Genomic DNA, 24895 nt, shown 5'->3' on the forward strand with positions numbered 1-24895 from the left:
AAGGGCCATGACTCGCCCAACAATAACCCCAGGAACAATAATAGGAAGAAAAACATGCAATATGGACAAGCACTTGCAATGCCCAAGTGTCCATCATAGAGGATCTCATCTCTGGGGTCCAAGCTTTAAAACATCTTTGACATAAAGTTGTGTCTTGCTTGCAGTTGATGACATGGCACAGATTACCTGGCAGTGGTTTTCTTAGAGTGGTGTCATAGATTTAGCAATATCCAGTCCGTGTTTTTCACAGGTCACATGACAATCTATTAAACACAGATGTGCCGGCCATTTTCTAGGTACCATTCTGGTATTGGGGACACAGCAATAAGTAGAACAAAAGCGGTCCCTGCCCTCAAGGAAGCAGCATGCTAGCGATGGAGAGAAGCAGATAATAAGAAAATGCATGAGACTCTTACGGAGATGTTGGGCGCCGTGAATAGGACACTCTGCTGGAGAGGGGCTTGGGTAGGAGTTACTGGGGATGGGGTGGTCCTCAAGGAGGGGACACTGGAGTCAGTTAGCAAGGAAAATAATGATTATTAATGCCTGCACCTGGCTGTACCTCCTATTTGGACAGCTCCCTATGTACATCCCCTCACCCTAATGACAGTGACACACGATACCCCACCCTGTGCCCCCTGGGTGCCCCCACCCTGGTCCTCAGCCCTGCATGTGCCTTCCGCAGGACTCCTGTAGCCATGGGTTGCTAGGCACTGCCCAGGACAGGGTGGGGATGCTGAGATTTAAAGCATCGTTAGAGAAAGTTCATCTATTGAATTTCCAGTGCAGCCTGTTTGACCTCCAGGGCACAATTCCAGCGAATGGATCCCAGTGCAGAGCTAAAAATAATGCATTTGGGCAACGAGCAGGCCGGGCTTTTCCCCAGTGACCAAAGGTGCCTGCATTAGCTCCGGCACATGGAGAGCAACCTTGCTTAGCCAATAGCCTGATAGTTGCCCTGAGCTCGGGCTCCCGTCAGCACTGAACTTTCTCTGTGCTGAACCTACTATTGATTTTGCAGGCTCCGAGTCCTTGAGAGTGTGAAGTTCTTTGGCAACAGCCCTAAGTTTTTAGGGTATCTACAGGATGCATTACTGCTTTCAGGTGGCATCCCTCCCTAAGCAGCAGGACAGGCAGAAGAGAGTTTTCTATTTGTACTTGTCATGACTGAGGGGCTTTGGAAGAAACCCTGGAAGGTCTCTTATCCTCAAGAGCCATTTGGTTCTTAGATGAAAGAAAATTAAAAAGAACAAAGAAATTCCTGGAATCCAGAAGTCCCGGGCTCCAAGCCAAGCTGGGCGACATTGCCCTACCTTGGCCTCTTAGTGGGCTTGGGGTCCCTGCTGTAAAGGGACCCTTCCTTGAGGGGCTCTTCTAGCACCTGCATGCCTCCATCTGGGATTCAAAGTGCAGTTTAAAAGGCATGTTTAAGAGCTTGAACTCTGCCACTGACAAATTCTTCTTTAAGCCTCAGTTCTTTCATCTGCAAACTGGGGGAAGACCCAGGACTACCCCAGAAGGCTGTTGTGAGTTTGAATGCAGTCATCCATCTCAAGCATGCAGGACGATGCCTTTGTGTCACCTCTTCCTCCTACCCAGGCAGCCCTAGACCAGTGGTTCTCTGTGAGGTGATTGAACCCCCTGAGAACATCTAGCAATGTCTGGAGACATTTTTGGTTGTCACACCTGGAGCAGAGGCTACTGGCATCTAGTGGTTAGAAGTTCTGGACAGTGTTATACATCCTGCGATTCCAGGACAGCCCTCACAACAAAGAATTATCTGACCCCAAAGGTCAATCATGCTGAGGTTGAGAAGTCCTGCCATAGGCCGAGCAGACACCACAGGGTCTCCAGTCTCCTGTGGGAGGACGCTTATTGCCATGAAAGTGCCTGGTGTGGTGACTTAGTCTGGAAGAAAGGGCCACTGCCTTTGGCCTCAGACAGACTCCTGTTATGTCTTTCTGTCACTTACCTTCTGAGTGATCTTGGGGAAGTCAACCTCTCTGAGCCTCAGTGTCCTTATCTCACATACGGAGATCCTAACAGTCATATTGCATACATGCTACTCAAAGATTGAAAAAGAAAAGGCATGTGACATGCGTGGCACATAGTAAGTGCTCAATAATTATCAGGTAGCACTGGTAACGGGGGTCATGGCAGCTGCGATATTCACTAAGCTCTGCTGAGAGCTGAGAGCTGTTCAAAGCAGAAAGTTCTCCACACTGTATTGGCTAGTGGACTTGGGTCTTTATTTAATCACTGGAAGGCTAGACTTGCATTAGGCAGCTATTGCTGTGATAATGCTGCATAACAAAACAACCTGACCTCTCAGTAACTTACAACAGCAAGCACTGGCTTCTCCCTCGGGGCCCCTGGGTTAAGTAGAGCAGCCCAGCCTCAGTGTGCCGGTTGTGTGGGCTGGGATCCAGGTTTGTTTTGGGTTTGGGTTGGCTCTGTGTGTCTCGCTTTGGTGGCAAAAGGCAGCAGCACCTTAAGAACATTCTTACGGTGGCTCCTAGGAGCACGAGTGGCCAGGCAAAGCCCTGCAAGCACATTTGGGGCCTTTGTGGACCTGACACCCACTAACGTACTGTTTTACAGCCGTAGTCTTGACAGTCATAATCCTTCCATCAAAGCTATGATTTCCTCATTCTCTTCACGGATATTTACTGAGCACGTACCATGCTCTGGGGATACAGTCATGAACCAACTGCGCCAGAACCCCACTTTCACATATTTATCTGTAATAGCACAGATAGAAAGTATATAAGTAAACAAACATAAAAGCAAGTTTATTTCAAATATTGTAGATGCTATGGAGAAAACCAAGAGGGTAATGGGATGAGGAGAGAATTCACAGGGCTAGTTCATGGTCAACCATCATGGAAGCTTCTCTGGGGAGGTAGCATTTGAGCTGAGATCTAAATGCCAAGAGCTTGGAAAAGAGCTGTTGAAGCAGACAGAACAGCAAGCACAAAGGCCCCGGGGTATGAACAGGCTTTGCATGTCCAAGGAACAAAAGAACAGCCAGGATGAAGGAGGATGAAGAGGAAGAAGAGGAAGAGAAAATGTTAAGATGGATGAAATAGGCAGGGCCAGGCTGTCCAAGGCCTTGGAGTCTGTGTTCAGAATTTTGTTTTACTCTCAGAGCAACATGACACTGCAGGGCATTCTGGTTTGGTGTTTAAGTAGATCACTCTAGAAAGTATGAGGCAGGTACGACTCTAAGTCCTATTTTACAAATGAGGAAATTCAGGCCCAGAGAAGCTGAGTGACTGGCCCAAAGCCGCACAGCTGATTAGTAGCAGAGCCAGGATTCAAACTCAGGTCTGCCTGATCACGAAGCGCATATGGCCTCAGATTCCCAGCAGGCTCAGGCAAGCGTGGGAACATGCTGTCATCATAGACTGATATTAAGATTTACCTATAGCTGTGCTGCCCAGTATGGCAGCTACCAACCCTGTGTGGCTATTTAAATTAGTTAGAATGGAATAAAATGAAAATGTCAGCTCCTCAGTCACTCTAGCCACATCTCAGGTGCTCATTAGTCATGTGTGGCTGGTGTCTACCACACTGGACAGCACACGTATAGGACGTTTCCATCATCACAGAAAGTTCTATGGGAAGCACAGAATCAAAACCTTTGACTGGTAGGAGCTATGCCACACATTCGTTCCTAGGAGAGGTTGATGGATCAACCTTTCTTGGCCTAGAACTGGCCAAAAAAGATCAGGTTGTTCCAACCCTCTGATTTAAGCTACAAATAATATCCTGTTCTAATAAAAGACTTTTACGGAACATGAGACCATTTATTGATGAGTCAGATTTTACTTAAGCCAAATGGGGCTCCATGTGGGTGTGCTTAAATGGAAAGAGAAGTTTTTAAGTCCCAGGGACCTTGCAGCTGGTCTCTGCATTGATGAAAAGTTTCTGGTCAGGTTCATGAAGCACGGGATACAGTCCAGATTGAGACCCGGATATCTGGTTTGCCTCGGGGAAGATGTAGCTCTAGAAATCAGTTCTTCTGTGCTTGTTTTTTCTCCTGCCAGATCCTATCATTTCTGTCCCACTTTGACCCCTCTGCTAAAATGAATTTGAGAACCAGGGTTTGGTCTCAACAGCATTTTACGCCAACCCATCATATCTTTATCAAGGAGTGTACAGTAGTTGAACAGTTCAGACCCTCAAATTGGCTTAACAAGTAAAGGAAGAAACTGTCTTTTCAATAAAAGGTCTAGGGCAGTGTTGGCTTCAGGCACAGGTGGATTCACAAATCAATTTCTCCGCACCTCTCACCTCTGCCTTCAACCGTGTAGATGCCTTCGCAGCCCCAGATGGAGTCCCCTGGAGGCTCCAGATCCACACCTCCCCAGGTTCAAGTCCAGTGGAAATGAGACACTGCCGTCACTCAATCAGAAACCCTGGGGCTTTCTGTCATTGAGCCAGGCTGAGCCATGTGACCATCCCTGGACCAATCCTGTCGCCACAGGACTGTGATGGACACCACTTAACTGTGCGGCTGAGGCCAAGACCTCAACATATAGACTGGCCATGGGGATATGGGCAGGGTCCCCTGGAAATATTTTTTAAATGGTTGCAGAAAATAGAATAAGAGAAAAATATTAAATAGCAGCAAAAAATATTAAATAGCAAATGTGTATGTATCTGAGTTGAAACTCAGCCAGGCTGCTTGCTCTCAGTGTACTTTGAATTGTCTTCTTACAGTACTCAGCTTCCTCTTAGAGGATTAATCATGACCAGGCTTTGTGAGCCTAATGACAACGTTTTTATGTTTTTCTTTTCTTTTCTTTTCTTTTTTTTTTTTTTTTGAGACAGAATCTTGCTCTGTCACCCAGACTGGAGTGCAGTGGCACAATCTTGGCTCACTGCAACATCCGCCTCCCGGGTTCAAGCAATTCTCCTGCCTCAGCCTCCTGAGTAGCTGGGATTACAGGCATGAAACCCATGCCCAGCTAATTCTTTGCATTTTTAGTAGAGATGGGTTTCACCATGTTGACCAGGCTGGTCTCACACTCCTGACCTCAAGTGATCTGCCTGCCTCGGCCTCCCGAAGTGCTGGGATTACAGGTGTGAGCCACCACGCCCATACTGTTTTTCATTTTTATACGTTTTTTTCTGTTTCTCCTCTTGTCTTCCTTGCTGAGAGGCTGGTGGAAAGAGTGGCACCAATGGGTCTGGGCTGGGGAAGATATCCAACAAAATTGCCACTTATATCTGAGAGGATGATTTTGGTTAACAGACCCAAACTGAATTAAGGGGGAAAACATCTAGGGGTTCCTATATCTGAACAGTAAGAGATTTCCTGGCTTCCAGGATGGCTGGATCCAGGGGCTCAAATGAAGTAATCAGTACTTTTATGTTATTTCCGACTTTCCATCACCTGGCTCAGCATTCTCCATGCGGATCACAGTCTCTGACAAGTTGTCCTGTCCTACCATGGCTGCAGACAGCTACCAGACTGTATCTTTTTTTTTTTTTTGAGACAGAGTCTCACCCTATCTCCCAGGCTGGAGTGCAGTGGCATGATCTTGGCTCACTGCAACCTCCACCTCCCGGGTTCAAGTGATTCTCCTGCCTCAGCCTCCTGAGTAGCTGGGACTACAGGTGAGCGCTACCACGCCCAGCCATTTTTTTTTTTTTTTTTTTTTTTTTGTATTTTTAGTAGAGACAGGGTTTCACCATGTTAGCCAGGCTGGTCTCAAACTCCTGACCTCAAGTGATCCACCCACCTTGGCCTCCCAAAGTGCTGGGATTACAGGTGTGAGCCACTGTGCCTGGCCCAGATGGTACCTTTACAGGTAGAAATCTAGCAGAAAAGAGCAGGTACGTTTTGCCTGGCCTGGCTTGAATCAAAATCCTGAGGTCTCCTCTGATTGCTCCCGCTTAGGTCCTGTGCTAACCCCTGAGCCAATCGCTGTGGCTAGGAATGAGAAGCTCTGATTGGCTTAGGCCATCGTCACATGATTTCACTCTTCTGGCTGGAGGCGGAGCTTCAGCCAAACCTCTGAACTGGAGTGGGGCAAGGGAAGATCCCCAAAGAAACTAGGGCTGTGGCCACAGGGAGCTCCATGGGATGACAGTGGGGGCTCCTCTCCTCCACCCCCTTATTCTTTGTCACCTGATTGTTCCCTGCCCCAGCACTTCCACTCCATTTCTAATGTGGCCTGGGTCAGGGAAATAGCCCATTTCAGCCCCACCCATGAATGGGTTTTCCTTGATGACAGTCATCCAAGCAGTGGTTCCCAATCTAGCCAAGGGCGGAGAGGAATGGGAGAACCGGGTACTCTCTGCGCGTCTTCCAGCAAGGTGCTGCCCGTTGGTCTCCTAGGAAGGCGTTGGTCCTGTATTGACTGTGAGAGGCCTCAGCACCGCTGGCGTGGCCGTTAACACTCTCTGTGTGTAGGAAGCTTCAGAAGAATGACTCCAAATCAGAAAACGGATGCAAGAAGAAAATATCAGACATGTAACGCTATTGAAACAGAGCATCGCCCGCCCCAGGTGGGAGTGCTGTGCATACACTCTGTCACCGTTTTCCAGAGCTGCCACAACACAGTGCCACAAACTGATGACTTAAACAACCGATATTTACGTTCTCACAGCTCTGGAGGCCAGAAGTCTGGAGTCAAGGTGTGGACAGGGCCACCCCTCCTCCGAGGCCTCCAGGGAACAATCCCAGGCAATGGCTGCTGGCGGACACCTTGCCTCTTCCAGCGTCTGGAACAGGGCACTCCTTCCTTGGATTGTAGACGCATCACCGCATTCTCTGCCTGCATCTTCACATGGTCTCCTCCCTGTGCATCCGCCTCTGGGTTTTAGGGCTTTAGGATCTCGAGTGCCTTATTAAGGAGAAAGAAGACAGATGGTGCAGAGGGTGACCTGGGGCAGGAGCTGCGGGAGAGAAACTGCACGCGTGGTGCGGTCAGATCTGATTAAGGCTGTCATCCTGGAAGCCTCTCCCCACTCTCCTCTTGGAACTCCCTTGTAAACACCCTTCTGGGGCTAATATGTTCTGTCTGCCCGGCCCTCTACAGAGTCCCATCTGCCAGGCCCGAGGTTTCTGCCTGGCCACAGGCTTTCACTGTGTCCCTATTTGCGGGCACTGGGCTAATTCCCCTACTTGTAGGCTTTCTTATTTAATTCTCCTGATAAACCTGTGACGCTGCTCTCTCCGGCATGACAAGCTCCGCCTACTTCTCTGACCTTGTACTACCAACCTTCTTTCTCTTTCTAGAACAGGCCACAATTATTCCTACCTCCAGGCCCTCACGCAGTGTAAGTGAGAGAGGTTAAGTGAGGCTCTTCTGGACCTGGATGGTTGCTTTCAAATCCAGCTCCAACTCTTGTTCGCTGTGAGACCTTGGACCAGTTATTTGATTTCTCTGTTCTTTGATTTCCTCACCTGTAAAATGGTTTGTGTGAAGATGAAAGGAATCCACACATATAAACTCTTAGAACAGAAACTAGCGTACAGCAGACACTTAATAAATGTTGGTCGCTGGCCACGGTGGCTCACGCCTGTAATCCCAGCACTTTCGGAGGCCAAGGTGGGTGGATCACCTGAGATCAGGAGTTCAAGACCAGCCTGATCAACATGGTGAAACCCCGTCTCTACTAAATACAAAATACTAGCCAGGCATGGTGGTGGATGCCTGTCCTCCCAGGTACTTGGGAGGCTGAGCCAGGAGAATCTCTTGAACCCGGGAGGCGGAGGTTGCAGTGAGCCAAGATTGCGCCATTGCACTCCAGCCTGGGCAACAAGAGCAAAACGCTGTCTCAAATTAAATACATACATACATACATACATACATACATACATGTTGGTGCCTCTTATTGAATCTTTTCCTGGAACCCTCTTCCCCCATATCTCCGACCTAAACGTCACCTCACGAGAGAGGTCTCTGCACCATTCTCAGTCATGTTTTCTTATTTTATTTTTATTGTAGCATTTACGGCTCACAATTATTTTCTTTTTACTTGTTATCATCTATTCTCACTCTGTAAATGAAATCCTGGTCTCTCCCACTCATTTCTGTATCTCCATGCCTAGAAACACCTAGCACGTAGTAGGGGCACAGAAAGTATTGGTTGAAAGAAAGAATCCTGGTTTCATAGATGAGGAAAGTGAATCCTAAAGCAGTGCAAACTCCAGCACAACACAGATGCAAGCCTGTGTTCCTAACCACAACATTTGGATCCTACAAGGAAGCATGTCCTATTGTCAGAAAGTATGCCTCTCTCTGGTCCCTACTGCCCTGACCCACAATCCTGCCTGTCTTCTCGGCCCAAGTGGGGTGAGCAACCAGCCATCTCCCCTTCCTCCTCCCCAAGCCAGGCCAGGCAGCCCATTAGCGCTGCGAACCCCCCGCATGGACAGCAGTCCCGAACCGAGAACGATGGGAGATGTGTCCAAGTCTTGGCAGCGTTGTGCACCGTCAGCTGGATAAAGTGTGATTTATCACAGAACAAATTTCTGCCTGGCCATTAGAATTCTGCTTGGCCATCATTTCACCGGGCAAGATGTAAAAGGGAGGGGAAGAGCATAAACGTAGTCTCAGAAATATTGCTTAGCCCCGACTTTTCTCTGCCTTTTTCTTTTTCCTTCTCTTCCAGCGATGTCAAAGAAGTAGCTATAATGCACTTTAGTAATGAGAGAACTGCTTTAGTAATGAGAGAGACCTCCTTAAAATGTAAAACTTCAGCTCTGGCCACTACAGGGGAAGAGCACATTGCACAGGAGATGCCAGATCAGCCAGAAGTTCCCTGGGGTGAGAACAGGTACAGGCAACGAGAGGAAAGGGATTCTAAACTGATGTCCCAAAGTCAGGTCCTGGTAAATGTCCTGAAATGGTGGCCCCTCCAGGACAAGAAGCTCTGACAGGAGTCTTCCCACATCCTGGGAAGCCTCCTAAATCCGGGATCAGGACTCTGCCAATCCCTGCTTTCTTCTCAACTTTGCCAGTGTCCTCTGCCTAAAAAGGAGAGAAAATAGAATAAGATAAAAAGGTGAATGGGAGGTAAGGAAGAGAGGGGAAGCCATGTAAAAGCCCGTGAGGGTTAGAGTCAGGATCGGCCACATCCCATCTCTTAGCAGAATGAATCTGTCAGCGAGTCTTTGTAACAGACAACTCCAGCGTTTGGTTGTTCAAGACGATTGCAATGTATTCTTGCTTATGGGTTTGCAGGTAAGCGGGGCTTGGCCAGACAGCTCAGCCTAAGGCGTGAGCTCTGCTGGGTTTGGTCTCTCGCTGCCACTGGGCTGTGGTCGGCTTCTTGTTCCTTGTGTCCCATTCTGGGTCCCAGGCTGAGAGACTGTATTAATAGCTACTTTGGAGGAAGTAGCTATTAATGCTATTAATGGTCAAGTTCCAAAGACTAGCAGAAGTACACATTTCCTAAGTCCAAGCTTGGACTGGTCCAAGCATGGCTGTCACTTCTGTTCATATTTTCCTGGCCAAAGCCAAGTCCAACATCCATGGGGAGAGGAAGTAGACCCTGTCCATGATGGAGGAGAAGGCGGGCCTCCCTGAGTGCAGAGCCAGCTCAGTGTCATGGCTGAGAGCAGACCTCTAGGGTTGTCTGGCTGTGTTTAAGTCCTGACTGATGACTACCAGCTGTGTGAGCACGGGCAAGGTATATCACCTGTCCATGCCTTGGTTTTCTCATTTGCAATATGGATATGATAAATATAATAGTGCCCTCCTGTGTTTATGGTGTGGACTCAGAGAGATGATCCATGTGGGCCTCTTAGAATGGTGCCTGGATAACTGTGGCCAGTCAATGAATGTTTGCTGTTGTTATAAAGTAAGCAATCACTGATAAAAGTCCATCTCTTCCTGTGTGTGCATGCGTGTATGTGCATTCGCGTGTGTGTGCATGCGTGTGTGTGTGCGTGCATGTGTATGTGCATGTGGGTGTGCATGCGTGTGTGTGCATGCATGTGTGCATGTGTGCATATGTGTGTGATAGGTGGGTAGTGTTACCCCTGAGTTTCCCCTGAGCATAGGGAGTGTTCAGTGACCCAGATACCTGAGCACCTTTCCCTGCCAAGGCCACACGTGGTGGTTACCTTGGAAACATTCTACCCTGTTGATGCTGAGACCAGCTCTGGCCATTTAATGCTCCATAGATTTGGGAGGCAAAGGAGGGAGAATTGCTTAAGCCCATTAGTCGGAGACCAACCTGGGAAACATGGCAAGACCCCATCTCTTTAAAAAATATGTATTTTTTAATTAACTGGGCATGGTGGTGTGTGCCTGTCTGTAGTCCCAGCTACTTAGGAGGCTGAGAAAAGAGGATTGCTTGAGCCCAGGAGTTTGAAGTTGTAGTGAGCTCTGACTGCACTAATGCACTCCAGCCTGGACAGCAGAGCAAGACCCTGTCTCTGTTGAAAAAGACAACACTGTCTAGGCCAAATGTGATGGGAGGCCACCAGTTTGCAAGCTCTGATTCATTCATTCATTCTTCAACACATACTTATTGAGCATCCGCTGTGTGTCAGGTGTTAGGCCCTAGGGATACAAGAGTAAACAAAACAGACAAAAATCTCTGCCATCCTAGAGTTTAGGTTCTCATGAGGGAGGATACATAATAACCAAAGCGAGCAGGTAAAATCTACAGTGCAGTGCATCAGATGGCAGTAAGCAATCTAGAGAGAGGAAGCAAGGAATAGGGAAGGGAGGTTCGGGGGAGTTGCCATTTAAAATGGAAATGTCAGGCTGGACATGGTAGCTCACGCCTGTAATCCCAGGACTTTAGGAGGCCAAGGTGGGTGGATTACTTGAGGCCAAGGGTTTGAGACCAGCCTGGCCAACACAGTGAAACCTCATCTTTACTGAAAAAAAAAAAAAGTACAAAAATTAGACGGGCATGGTAGTGCATGCCTGTAGTCCCAGCTACCCAGAGGCTGAGGAAGGGGAATCACTTAAACCCGAGAGGCAGAGGTTGCAGTGAGCCGAGATGGTGCCATTGCATTCCAGCCTGGGTGACAGAGCGAGACTCTGTCTCAAGAAAAAAGGAAATGTCAGAGAAAGAATCTTTGAGAAGTTGACATTTGAGCAAGGCAGGGATTCTCAGCCTCAGTGCTATTGACATCTGGGGTATCTGGGGTGGGTCAATTCTTTGTCGTGGGGGACTGGCCTAGGCACTGTAAGATGTTGAGCGCCATCCCTGTCCTCCATCCCCATGATACTGGTTGCAAATCTATCCTCCCATTTATTACAACCAAGATGCCCAGAGATGCTCAAATGCCACCTGGGGGACAAAATTGCCCAGGTTGAGATCCACCAGATTAAAGAGCTGAAGGACATGAAGAACAAATCAGGCAGACGAGTAGGGGAGGAGCCTTCAGGCAAAGAGAACAGCACATGCAAAGGCCCTGTGGCAGGTGTGCACCGGCATGTTCAGGAAGCAGCAGGGAGGCCAGTGGCTGGGTGAGTGAACAGTGTGAAACCCACGGAAGATGCACAGGGAAGAAAACCAGGCACATCAGAGAGGAACTTGTACATCATTTAAGGATTTATCCAGAGCTGAAAAGGAGATGTTATTTAAACATTTTCCAACAGTAGCCCTAGATTCAGAGGCAACTGTTGAGAAGAGGCCCCTGGGCTGCAAGGACTCTGTTTCCAAACAAGCTGACAGTCTGAGGTTCCAGGAAGACATGAGTTTGGAGGATGCAGACCAACCCACTGCCTACCTCTAAGCCCTGGCATGCTTTCCCCGCTCACACTGTTTTCCCTTAACCCTACCCGCCCCTTCGATCAGCAATCCTCAGGTTCCAGGTTTGTGTGGACCATCTGTTCCCTGCCTAGACTTGGAAAGAGAGAGCCTTTCCGAGTGGCCCCTGGGGGTTGGGATGAGGAAATGTGGGCAGAGCCACTTGAGGAGAGGTTCCGGACTGCCACTGGCCCCTTGCCACGGGCATGCCACAGTTGCCGGACAGCGGCCTCTCTCAGCACCTGCCTTTCCCCTGCCCACCTGCCCATAGGAATGCAAATGACTCGAACAGCCACATGGCAGAAAGGACGACTTCAGCCAAGGCGATAATCCCAGTATCAACATGGCTGAAACAGTCCAGTCAAATCTTGAACCAGTGCTCAATGACAGTTCTCACTCCACCTCTCCATCTTGGATGAGCCACAACCATGGCGATCCTTGGTTTTCTCATCTAAAAAATAGGATCATAACTGCTGTCCATAGCTCTAGAAAAACTGAGTATGAAAACAATAGGCAAAGAAGGAAAAAATGAGATTAAAAAAAGCAAAACGAAAACAAGATGGACAAATAGATGGCACAAATAATATGGTAGAAATAAATCCAAGTAAAACATCCATTGTGACTCACATGAATGTGCTGAAAGTTCCAGCAAAAGAACAATGAATTATAGGGAAAACATTCTAAAAGAAAAATCATTGTAAGTGTTTATTCTTGCAAAGCATCTAGAACATCCAGGATACAGAAGGCTCCAGAAAGGCTGAAAGTAAAAGAGAGAAAAAGACAAATCAAGCAAATAATAACAAGAAGAAACCTGGTGGCCTAGGAAGAGTGGGCAAAATTGATTTTATGGTAAAAATAAAGCCTTAAAAAATGTTTTAAAAAAATTGGGTTTCTTTTCTGTTTTCATTTCTTTGCTGGAGTTCAGTGGTGCGATCTCAGCTCACTGTAACCTCTGCCTCCTAGGTTCAAGCGATTCTCCTGCCTCAGCCTCCTGAGTAGCTGGGATTACAGGCGTGCACCACCATGCCTGGCTAGTAGGGTTTGTTTTTTTTTTTTTTTTTTTTTTGTATTTTTAGTAGAGACAGGGTTTCACCATGTTGGCCAGGCTTGTCTCAAACTCCTGATCTCAAGTGATCCGCCCACCTCAGCCTCCCAAAGTGTTGGGATTACAGGCGTGAGCCACTGCGCCTGGCCTTCTTTTCTGTTTTCTTTTTTAATTTTTTATTTTATTGTAAATTGACAGATTATAGTGGTATGTATTTATGCAGTACTAAGTGATATGATGTGTGAATACAATGTATTCTTTATACAGTGATTAAGTCAAGCTAAGCAGCATATTCATCATCTCAAATACTTAACTTTTTGTGGTGAGAACATTCAAAATTTTCTCTCAGCAATTTTGAAATGTACAATATGCTATTATTAACTATATTTATCATATCGTGCAATAAAACACTTGAGCTCAAAGAAAAAGAAAGAAAATGACGTGAAAGCACCTTGCAGATGTGAAGCAGGATTGTCACTGTGTACGAGCATTTCATTCATATTAACGGAGCAGGTCCACAAACTTGGGTGTACAAGAAATGTACACTTGATTTTCCTGTATCTGAACTTCATTCAAGCACAACCTCAGTGCCCTGAGATGCACAAAAACCATACTAGGAGTTTGATTTTTGAACGTAAGTTTGAAATGTTCATTAGAGACCCAAGTGGAGACGTGGAAGAAGCAGGTGGATATCCAGAGACAGGAGTTTCGGAGTTGTCAGCACAGAGATGCACTTGCAAGCATCATAACTAAACGATTACCATCATAAGCGGGATGTAGAGGGTGCAAGGAGTAGGTCTCACAGTGGTACCCAGAGCAGCAGCAACAACAGCATCTGCAGCCGCTGGTTACAAATGCCCGTGTGGGTCCCCACCCCAGACCTGCTGAATCTGAGACGGACACTCAGCAGTCTACACCAACAGGCCCTCCCTGAGGCTCACTCAAGTCTGAGAACCAGCTTGGCTAGATGACGATTCAGGCCAGGCTCCCACGGGACATCCATGGCTGACCGGCAGATGCCTCTGCCTTCCCCTTGGAAAGTGACCACCAGGCTCTTCCTAGGAGGTAGGTACAGACTCAGGAAGGTGTCAAAGCCTGAGTGATAACGGAATATGGCAACTGACCATATGTGGCTCCACCAAGCCTCACGTGACCCCACCGCCCCTGGGTCCTCACAGACAGACACTGATTTCTGGGCCATGGCTACTACGCATTCTGCCCGCATAGTTTAAATAGAGTGAGTGGAGCTCAGTGGGCAGTTTTCTCAATGGGCAGTTCATGCACAATGACAGATGAAAAGCAGTCTGAGAAACAAAGCCCAGGGACTAAAGAGACGCCCGTCAGGTTTTGGTTCCTTTTTGTAGATGAGTGGGCTCACTTTTTCATATGACGGTTCTCACTGCTGGCCACTTAGGAGATGATTAATGCATCCTGAGATGTCCCCAGACATTTATGACACCTTCAGGAATAGCAGTGATGATGGCTGTATCATGCATGGCTACTTCATACCCTTGGCATTGCTCTTAATTATTTATATATTCGGGAGCAGCCAGGTTTCCTCCCACCAGAGCTCAGAAAGGTAATAAATGAGAAAAGTCAATGGTCTGTAAATTACAACATTGATTAAAGAAGTGATTACTGATATAACTCTTGCTCAGCTGTTATGCTAATGCCTTGCCAGATCCAGGACAGTGTTTACCCGCTAATGACAAGCCTGGGATGGCAACTAAAATTGCCTTCCTTCTTTATTCAGCATGTAAACGTTTTTAAACCACTCTTGACCATGAATGAGAAGATCCATCCATGTGTTCCCGTCCCAACTGCTCCCTGCCACTGTCCCCAGCAGATGGAGGAAATTCTCTCAGCCCAGCCCTCACCAGCTGCCTCTCCAAACAGAAGTGCAAGTTGAAGACGAAAATTGAGCCCAGAGTAGCCATCCATGGTTCCCGGAAGCTGGGGAAAGAGAGGGTGATCAGATTATAAGAGTTCTTTACTCAGCACTGGATGTTATTTTGCAGAGGCCACAGACCCCCCAGAAGGAGACTCTGTTCTTTCCAACCTACATGATCTAGACAGAAGACCGATAAGCAAATCGGCAATTATAGCTTAGTATGCTAAGTGCTACGTGAGGGGGTTCCAAGTGACTTCATTAACTCTGAAATGTTCCACTAAACTGTATGTGTGTGCATTTCTCTAGCAAGAATTAGCTTTATGTGTATTCTAAAAAGAGTGAATGACCCAAGAAAGGTTAGGAAACACTGGCTGAGCACTTTCTAGAAACTTGTATTAACTTCTTGTGTTTTTGTGACTTTTGGCTCCATCTCATCTCAGTCTCTCACTGCATCTTCCATCAACCCCAAGATCCTTGATGACTGTCCTGAAGCAGGCATCCCCATGAAGGGAAGGCCCTGCTCATCCATCCCTCTGTCCATCTGTCTGTGCATCAGTGTATGCCTCCATCCATCAGTTCATCTGTCTATCCATCTGTCCAGCTATCTACCCATTTATCCGCCAGCAATTCACCTGTCCATCCATCCATCTATCCATCCATCCATGCATCCGCCCATCTGTCTGTCCATCAATGTGTGCATCTGTCTGTCTGTTCACCTGTCCATCAATCTATTGACCTAGTCACCCATTTATCCACCAGCCATTCACTTGTCCACCCATCCATTCATGTGTCTGTCCATCAGTGTGTGCATGCACCCATCAGCTCATCTGTCTATCCATCTATCCAGCTATCTACCCATTTGTCCACCACCCATTCACCTGTCCATGCATCCATCCGTTCATCCATTCCTCCATCTGTCTATGCATCAGTGTCTGCGTTCATCCATCTGTTCATCTATCCATCTATCTAGCTATCTACCCATTTGTCCACCACCCATTCACCTGTCCATGCATCCATCCGTTCATCCATTCCTACATCTGTCTATGCATCAGTGTGTGCATGCACCCATCAGCTCATCTGTCTATCCATCTATCCAGCTGTCTACCCATTTGTCCACCACCCATTCACCTGTCCATCCATCCATCCGTTCATCCATTCCTCCATCTGTTCATCTGTCTATCCATCTATCCAGCTATCTACCCATTTGTCCACCACCCATTCACCTGTCCATGCATCCATCCGTTCATCCATTCCTCCATCTTTCCATCTGTCTATGCATCAGTGTGTGCATTCATCCATCTGTTCATCTATCCATCTATCCAGCTGTCTACCCATTTGTCCACCACCCATTCACCTGTCCATGCATCCATCCGTTCATCCATTCCTCCATCTTTCCATCTGTCTATGCATCAGTGTGTGCATTCATCCATCTGTTCATCTGTCTATCCATCTATCCATCCATCCATGCAATATCCATTTCACTGAGCTCCTGCTTCATAAGCAGCTGGTGTAAGGAACCCAGAGGTGAAGAATGAACAAGACGTGCTTTTTGCCTTCAAAGATTTCTTAGTTTAAGAGGTGATATGGACACATGGGACCAATTTAAATCACATCTGATAAGCTTGGCTATTCAACAGGGGTCATATTGTTTCTTTATAACACAACTTGGTTTCTATTTTCAGTTTTCAATTCATCAGGGTGGCAGAAACAGAGTACCAGTCTAATTTCCAGGGGACTTAACTATTGCCAAGGCCTTGGGGAAGGGCATATCTTGTCTTATAGTCTTCTGTTCACAGTTCCTAGGGGACATTTTTTACCAGTCACAGTCTGCACAGGTTACCTCTTCAATGGCCCCTCATTGTTGTCCATTTTGCCCCTTCCTGCTTGCTTGAGAACACAGGTATCATTCTGCTGTTTCCTTGCTACGTTGGGAATGCCCACTGGGCTGGTAGATAGAGTCATATTTGAATGAATAATCTTGGAACACAAAAGCCAAATAATTGCAAGCTTTATTTTTTTAGTCCGTGTGTTTATTTTTCTTTCTGCTCTGTCTCATCCCTTTCCTGAGACAGCAATCTGCCAGAAAGGGGAAAAGGAAAGGGAGGCACATAGGGAAAGGGAACACAGGTTGGTAGTCCCTAATGTGATCTGCCATTCACATAATGAACACGTATTATATAAACAATCCCACAGGGTCATAGAAGACATGTCCCAGGGACCCCTGAGCTGGGGTAGGTCAGGCAAATAGGGATGGGAAGGTGCTCCCAGGCACAGGGACCAGCCTTGCCAAAGCCTGGGGACCATGAAGAACCTGCATCAGGCCTGCATGTGCATGCAGGAGAGAGACCTCAGAATTAGTGAGAATCATGCTGGGGAGGAAGGCACTACAGGCCCTTTGCATCCTTGGAGGCTGGATGGGGTGGGTTGTGGGTGCAGCTTACTTTCTGAGAAGACACACCTGCCCAGGGTGTGAAAACCTCTGGTGCTCACATCAAATCACTCAGCCCACCCAGATTTCAGCTACAGCTGCAGTTCTATACAAGTTCAAGTTCACTTTTTGATTGCAGTCTCACCTCAATCTGCTTTCTATTTTCTGTTCCAGGCGGGGGAAGCCCTCAACCAGTAGGAATAAGAGACGGTAGCTAAAAATATTCCCTCCTCTTACTCCTCAGGTGGACAATTCTAGATACTTTTCATGAAGCCTCTGAAAACCAAGCCCATGGTCCCTGTAACAGCCTAAAAAGTGCACCTTCCTATTGGGTTTTCTTCTTTCTCTGTCTTCCTCATCTGCTCCTTCACCCCCGCTCCCTGGGGTCACCTCCCAATTAAACTGAGTGCACGAAATCCTTGTCTCAGGCTCTGCATTAGGAGAAACCAGAATTAAGCATTTGTGCTTTGCAAGATAATAGGAAAAACAAAAAAAGGTTGGTCTCCAAGGCCCCATGAACTTCTCCTCCATCCTTTCTCCCTCTGTCTTTGCAGGTGTCTGACCGCTGCGACTACGTCTTTGTCAATGGCAAAGAGATCAAAGGAAAGATGGATGCGGTGGTGAACTTCACATACCAGTACCTGAGCGCCCCCCTGCTTGTCACTGTGTGGGTGCCCCGGCTGCCCCTTCAGATCGAGGTCTCTGACACGGAGCTCAGCCAGATAAAGGGCTGGAGGGTCCCCATTGTGACCAATAAGAGGTGAGCCTCGGATGGGGAGATGCCCTAGGGCCATAACAACAACTTTATTTACTGACCTTAACACTAAAGGACCCAATGCTTAAGAGATGCTGGTATTATCTCAGCAGTTGAATCTCCCCCAGGCTCCCAGATAACCCAGCCAGGCCCAAAATCTGCTAAACAGCAGGTTTGTGTCAAACCCAGGTTGTCTGCACTCTACACTGGGGCTTATATGAGGCTGTCTCTTGAAAGTGGCTCTCCCAAAATGACACGATGGAATTAATACATTTTTTTAGCATCTTGGTTACCAGGCAATTTGAAGTTTGGTTTATTTTCTCCAAAAAAAGTCAGTCCTTTCCTGTGCTTTATGCGTATCTATAAGCTTGAAATGTTCTGTGCAGATCAAATTATTGGATAAAATTTAATTGTGTTTCTAATGGATGCTGGACTCACTATTTGCCAAAAGCCTGTAATTTATTTGAGATTCCGGACTGTCTGTCTGTCTGTCACATGTAAGAGTATGGGGCCTTGTTTTCTCAGCCCTGTGACCCCCGGATTAGCAGACATTAGCTAAGTGAAGGTGTTCCTGAGTTTGCAGCTTCCTGCCTGGAATGCTCCGCCCCAGACCATCAGGGCTCTTTTCCTGACAGTGCCCCAGGCACCAGGGCCTTTCTCATAAGGGAGAGCGTCTCAAGAAGAGTAAGTAGGACAGTGAGATGCGGAATCCGTCTCTACAAGGAGAATCTGAAGGCATTTGGCCCGATGGGGGAGGACAGCCGTGAATCTACCCAGTCCTTCAGATTAGTCTGTGGTCATGAGTGGCCAAGACAATGAGTTTGTTCCACATCCCTGAGGGGGAAGAATTGAGACTCCCTGGGCTCCAATCCAATCTCTGCCACTAATTAGCTTTGTGAGCGTGGGCAAGCTACCTAACCTCTCTGTGCCTTAGTTTCCTCGTCTGTTCATGAGAATAATTATGAGTTTGCCTCATAGTGTTATGAGGTTAAAAGAGTTCATACATGTGGAAGCATAAAATGGGACCTGCCACATCTCAAGTGTGTAAGACAGCTCTGTCCAATAGGACTTTCTACAGTGGTGGAATGTTCTAGAACCCCTCTGTCCAATATGGTCATCCCTAGCACAAGTAGCTATGGAGTGCCTGGACTGTAGCCAGTGTGATGAGGAGGTTCCATTTTTTATTTAATTTTTATTTATTTAAATTAACATTTAGGGCTGGGTGTGATAGTTCATGACTGTAATCCCAGCACTTTGGGAGGCCAAGGTGGGAGAATCACTTGAGGCCATGAGTTCAAGACCAGCCTGGGCAACACAGCAAGACCCCATCTCTAGAGAATTTTTTTTTTTTAATTAGCCAAGCATGATGGTGCATGCCTGTAGTCCCAGCTACTCAGGAGGCTGAAGCAGGAGGATCACTTAAGCCCAGGAGTTCAAGGCTGCATTGAGCTAGGATGGACCACTGCACTTTAGCCTGGACAACAGAGCAAGACCCTGTCTCTAAAAAGATAATAATAATTCATTAATTAATAAAAAATAAAATAGCCACATGTGGCCAATGCCTACTTATGAGACAGTGCAGGCTTGGTACATATTAGCCCTTGTCTTTTATTTTTCAATAAATGTATTTGAGAAAGAGATGCCCATCGCTTAGTGTAGCCTAGAGATAGGCTTGGTGCCCCTTGCATGGTCCTGGGGCTCATGTCTTCAGTGTGGTCTCCTTGAGGTTGAGGCGAGCGCCTGTCTGTTTCAAGAACATCTTAGACTCCTCTCCCTGGATCTGAGAGCTCTTTGTCCCTTCCCACAAGGCCCACTCGTGAGAGCGAGGATGAGGACGAGGAGGAGCGGCGGGGCCGGGGCTGTGCGCTGCAGTACCAGCACGCCACCGTGCGGGTCCTCACCCAGTTTGTGTCCGAGGGCGCCGGCCCATGGGGCCAGCCTAACTACCTGCTTAGTCCTAACTGGCAGTTCGACATCACTCACCTGGTGGCAGACTTCATGAAGCTGGAGGAACCTCACGTGGCCACCCTCCAGGACAGCCGGGTCCTGGTTGGGCGAGAGGTTGGGATGACGACCATCCAGGTAGGGAGCTGGGAATCTCTGTGTCCCCAGCACTGGGCATGTGTGCAGTGTTGAGGGAGAGTCAATGGGTGGGCAGGTCATTGTGGCCGATTCCCCAACCCTATGATGGCTCCAGATGGTATCATGGAAACACAGGAAGATGAGCCCAGGCCAGATCTTGAGTCCAGTCTCCTTCCAAACAGAATGGAGAAGGTGGCAGCTGCACCCTCTTAGCTCCCCATGTGACCTCGTTCTCAATGGCTGCCTCCACCATTCCCACCACCTCCCAGCACCCCCATCCTACCTCTGATTCTCCTTCTTAGTCCACACTTTGCTAACTTATTCCCCCTATGCCTTCTTAGAAATAGCCATGGTCTTCTCTATGTACCACTTCTACCAGTGGCCCAGGGAAAAAGCATGGATTCTTCTTCTCATTTCTTCCTTCTTTCAGTCATTCTGTCTTCCTGCCATTTACTTATTCAACAACTCTCTTTGAAATCCTGCTCCCTCTTTTTCACTCGAGGAAGTGTATAGAATCGTAAAATTTCATGATGGGGCATGAACAGCCTTTTCCTCAATCCCTCAAGTCCCACCCTACTGAATCCACCTTTCTGGAATGTCATTCAGGATCCTTACACCATATGTGGAAATGGTTAGCACATTCCCATCATTTCCCCTGGACATCTCAAGCCCAACATTTGGCTTACAAGATGAGGCAGAAAGCAATGTTTTGGCAGACGATACATTGTGGTGGTGGCGGGAGGAGTGAACTATTTATAATTCACTTTTATAAATTTATAATTCAACTCTTCATGAGTCTGTTCAACAGGATCACCATGTACAGTAAGCCAGGTTGTGTACTGTACAAGCATACTTCATCTAAATAGGAGGGGTCATTCCCTTTTAAAGACAGAATGGATTTTAATATCTATTCCAATTTTTCAACAGGTAGAATTAAGGTGTCTTGGGGAAAGGGTAACTTTGATTCTCACGAAGGCATGGGATGGGCCAGTGTATAGAGTGAAGTAGATATGTAACTCCTTTGCCCTGTATTCTGGACCTCAGGCCTGTTGGGATGGAAGAAATATTGCTGGGAAAGGGGATAACATCTGGAAACAGGTGTGATGGATTTTCCTTGTGTCCTGCCAATTCCACAGGTGTTGTCTCCACTGTCTGACTCCATCCTGGCAGAGAAGACAATAACCGTGCTAGATGACAAAGTGTCGGTGACAGACTTGGCCATCCAGCTCGTGGCTGGGCTGTCTGTCGCCCTTTACCCCAACGCAGAAAACAGCAAGGCCATAACAGCTGTGGTCACAGCTGAGGAGGTGCTGCGGACCCCCAAACAGGTAGGGGGCCAAATGCCAGAGGTTCAGAGGGAGCAGGGTCAGCCACTGTGCCTGCTTCAGCAAAGGGGCAGGGTGGAGTGAGAAATGGGGGCAGGTTAGCAGAACCACATTCCACAATGGAAGCCATGTTATTGCAGACAAAGTGCTCATCTTACCCACATAGCTTTTGAGCAACACAGACCATTTACCAGCCTCCTCACCAGGTCTCTTGGCTGCTGTTCTTACCCCTGCACTCCCCTCTCTTCTCAAGAGCAGAGTAAGCCTTTAAAACCATAAATCACATCATGACTTTTACTGGCTTACAATGCTCCAATGACTTCCCACTGCACTTAGAAAGAGACCATATTCCTTTGACAGCCCACATGACCCCACACAACATAGCCCCTGGCTATATCTCTGACTTTATCCTCTGCAGCCCTCATCTCTCTCATCCTATTTGAGGCACACACTCCCCTTGCACTTCTTTAGGGGTTTTGCAATTGCTGTTGCTTTTTCCTGGGACACACCACCCTCACCACTGAGCATGGCTCCTTCTCATTTTCATACCCAGCTGTGATACCCTCTTCTCATAAATGCCTTCACTCACAGCGAATGGGTCTGAATCAGCCCCATTTCTTACCACATAAAGCATGTTTCTCCTCCATGGGATATAAGCTTCTACAAGACAAGCCCCCTGTTCATCGCTCCATCCCTAGTGACCATCACAGGGCCAGCACATAGTAGGTGCTCAGTAAATGTTGGTTGAGTGACTTAATGACTCTTAGAACTGGGCTGGAAGACAGGAAATTAGAAAGAGAGCAGGGAGAGTTATCTACATAACACAGCCAGGATAGGCTCATCTGACCTTAACAACCTGCCAACCTGCATATGGGTATTTGCCTTGTCTGCAGGACTTTCTGCTTCTGATGTCATCATTAGAACAATACTTATGAGAAGAGTACAAAGTTAGGAGCCAAAAGGCCTAGATGGTATCACAGCTATGTCAGTTACCACCTATGTAACCTCAGGCAAGACGCCTCACCCGTGTCTCAATCCTTAATGAGAAAGTAACAACACCTGTGAAGAGTCCGTTTGCAAATTAGGCTTAACGATGTTGAGTGCTAAAAACAGTGCCTGGCACATGCCAGCCTGTGTTAGCTCTTTTCCTGGGAACGGCTGCTGTTATTACGATCACTATTTTAGTGAAAGCACACAGGGCCTTGGATGCTCCTTCAGAGCAGACAGTCTTGACTCGGAACACTCTGCTTCAAACCGTTTCCTCTGGTGACTTGCGGCCACAACAGGCAGGCGGTCTGGGGAGGAAGCTAAGATTAAATTCACACCCCATTATGGACTGAGCAATGCTGGAGGAGCTGTCATGTGGCTGGGACAGGCGACAGGGCCCAGGGGTTAGTAGTAGGGGTTGGGATCCCCTGACATGCACTAGCAGGAACACAATAGTGCTACAAAGCAGAGGCATGATGATGAGAACAGAGGGTGGCGATGGTCAAGGGAGCAGGCATGATGACAAAGTCTAGGGGCTTGTGTTCTTCTAGGGGGGATTGGAAAGTTCCAGCCATAGTGCAGGATTTCAATGCAGTTCAAGGACTGCAAACTCAGATGCCTACAGGGGCTGGGCTGGTGTTATAAGCAAGCAGTGCAGGCTGTGCAAAGTCCATGTGGCTGCCTTGTCCAGTAGTGGGGTCTATGACGAGCTAGAGTGATGACGCTCAGTGCTCAGAGACGTGCCCATTATCTGCTGCTACGTAACAATGGCCACACACTTAGCAGCTGAAAATGACACGCACTTATTAGCTCACAGTGCGGTGGGTGGGCTCAGCTGGGTTCATGCTCAGAGTATCAGAAGGCTGAAATCACAGTGTTGGTTGCCTAAGTTCTTACCAGGATGCTGTAAGGAAGAATCTGCTTCCAGAATTATTTGGGTGGTGGCAGAATCCAGATCTTTGCAGTTATAGGACTGAGGTTGCCAATTCTTGGCAGGTTATTGGCTGGAATCCTCTCTTAGTTCCTCAAGTCCACCTGCATCCCTTCTCACTCCCCACCCTACCCTCATCGGCTCCAACACTAGCAACAATGCATGGAGTCTTTCTCATGCTTCCAGTCTCTCCACCTTCCCCTTCTGTCACCAGCTAGAGAAATTGCTCAACTTTTAAGGACTCATGTGATTTCACTGGACTCACCCAGATAATCCAGGAAGACCACTCTATCACCTGTGCCATGTAACAATATAACATAATCATGACAGCAGTCACTCATCCCATGCCCATGTTCTGGGAACTGGGGCAGAACATCTTTGGTGGGCCATTCTAGGAATTCTGCCTAATGAGGAGATAGTTGCTACCTGATTATGCCCCACAGTGTCAGCAGGAGGGACCTGGGGTGCATGCAGGTGCTCATCCAGCCCACAGCACTGGCTTCAAGTCTTCTTTGGGGGCGGATGGGGCAGGAAATCAACATGTTGTTTTCTGGTTTACAAAGAGCAGAGTAATACTCTCACATTTGGGATTAAGAAGAAAAAAGAGCAGAGGAAAGTGGGAGAGAGAAAGCTGAAAGCATGGAGCTATTTGCTGAGAATGGATAATGAATTAGGGTGGACGACTGGCATTGCAACCCCCTTGGCATGGGGCATGGCCGGCCGCTCCACATTTCCTGTTGCCCATCTGTCTTCATCAGCTGACAGTAATTGGCGTCCCCTAGCACTGACTCAGGGGGATTTGTGGATGTAGTTCATCTGATTTGCACACACGACTCTTGAAAGGATAGAGCTCTAAATCATTTCTGAGCATGTGTTATTTTAAGTCATTCAGAATTTCTCATCTTTGGGGAAATGCGTTGGCTTCTCCTGATGAAACACTACATTCCAGCCTCTCTGTAATGAGCTAATGGAAGAAGTTAGTCTCAGTCATGCCGCAGGGCTGATGGAGATGGATCTTAGCAAGCCAACGGTGTTGTGAGGCTTTAATTCCGGTTGTCTGCTGTTCAGGGGCTTGTTTCATGTTAACTTCTTTCCCCATCTAGTTTGTGAAGAAAAATTATTCAAGATGAAATGTCAGCCATGATGAACTTACACACTGTTCAGTCTTTTATCTCAGCCCTTAGAGCGTAGAAGGCTGGCACCTTGTTCATGATATTATCAACTTTGGAATAGAAAATCTGAATGGTTTTTACACCTACAAATAGAGGGTAGTAGCCTGCATTTTCCCCTGTGCCTTGTTTGCTCTAAAGAAAGTAGGATAGAAAAATGAAAGGAGAAATCACTTGGTATTCATGCATGAGGTTGAGGCATTAGAACGGCTTATTGGATTGTGTGATTCATCAGCTGATATGGACAGAGGAGACGAGGGTGAGCACCAACATCCCTGAACCATCTCTTCTGTCCTAGTTTTGGTCTGCTCAGAAGCTGAGCCTGAGACAAGGATTCAGGTGCAAGTAGTTTATTCAGGTGGTGCAGACAACACCAGTAGAGAAGTCAGGGGTGATGGAAGGAAGAAAAATGCAACCAGTAGAGTGTGTTACCAACTCAGCCACAACCAATGGCAGCCGGAGCTCGTCTGCTGGGTGACAGTATGCCAGTCTAGAAAGACCAGAAGAGTTACTGCACTTGAGGGGCAAGGGATCTGGGATAAATATAACA

General features: G+C 47.5%; 1 protein-coding gene across 1 annotated transcript in view; it reads left to right on the top strand.

The window, feature by feature from the left end:
• TMEM132C (transmembrane protein 132C) overlaps positions 1 to 24895 on the top strand; it is a 453190-nt gene that overhangs the window by 421507 nt on the left and 6788 nt on the right. The window contains exons 6-8 of the mRNA XM_012509870.2: positions 17652 to 17857; positions 19660 to 19933; positions 21070 to 21261. Of these exons, the coding sequence (XP_012365324.2) occupies positions 17652 to 17857; positions 19660 to 19933; positions 21070 to 21261 (672 nt within the window). The remainder of the gene's footprint in view (positions 1 to 17651; positions 17858 to 19659; positions 19934 to 21069; positions 21262 to 24895) is intronic.

Source organism: Nomascus leucogenys, chromosome 10 (genome assembly GCF_006542625.1).
Source record: "Nomascus leucogenys isolate Asia chromosome 10, Asia_NLE_v1, whole genome shotgun sequence".
NCBI classification, from domain to species: domain Eukaryota; kingdom Metazoa; phylum Chordata; class Mammalia; order Primates; family Hylobatidae; genus Nomascus; species Nomascus leucogenys.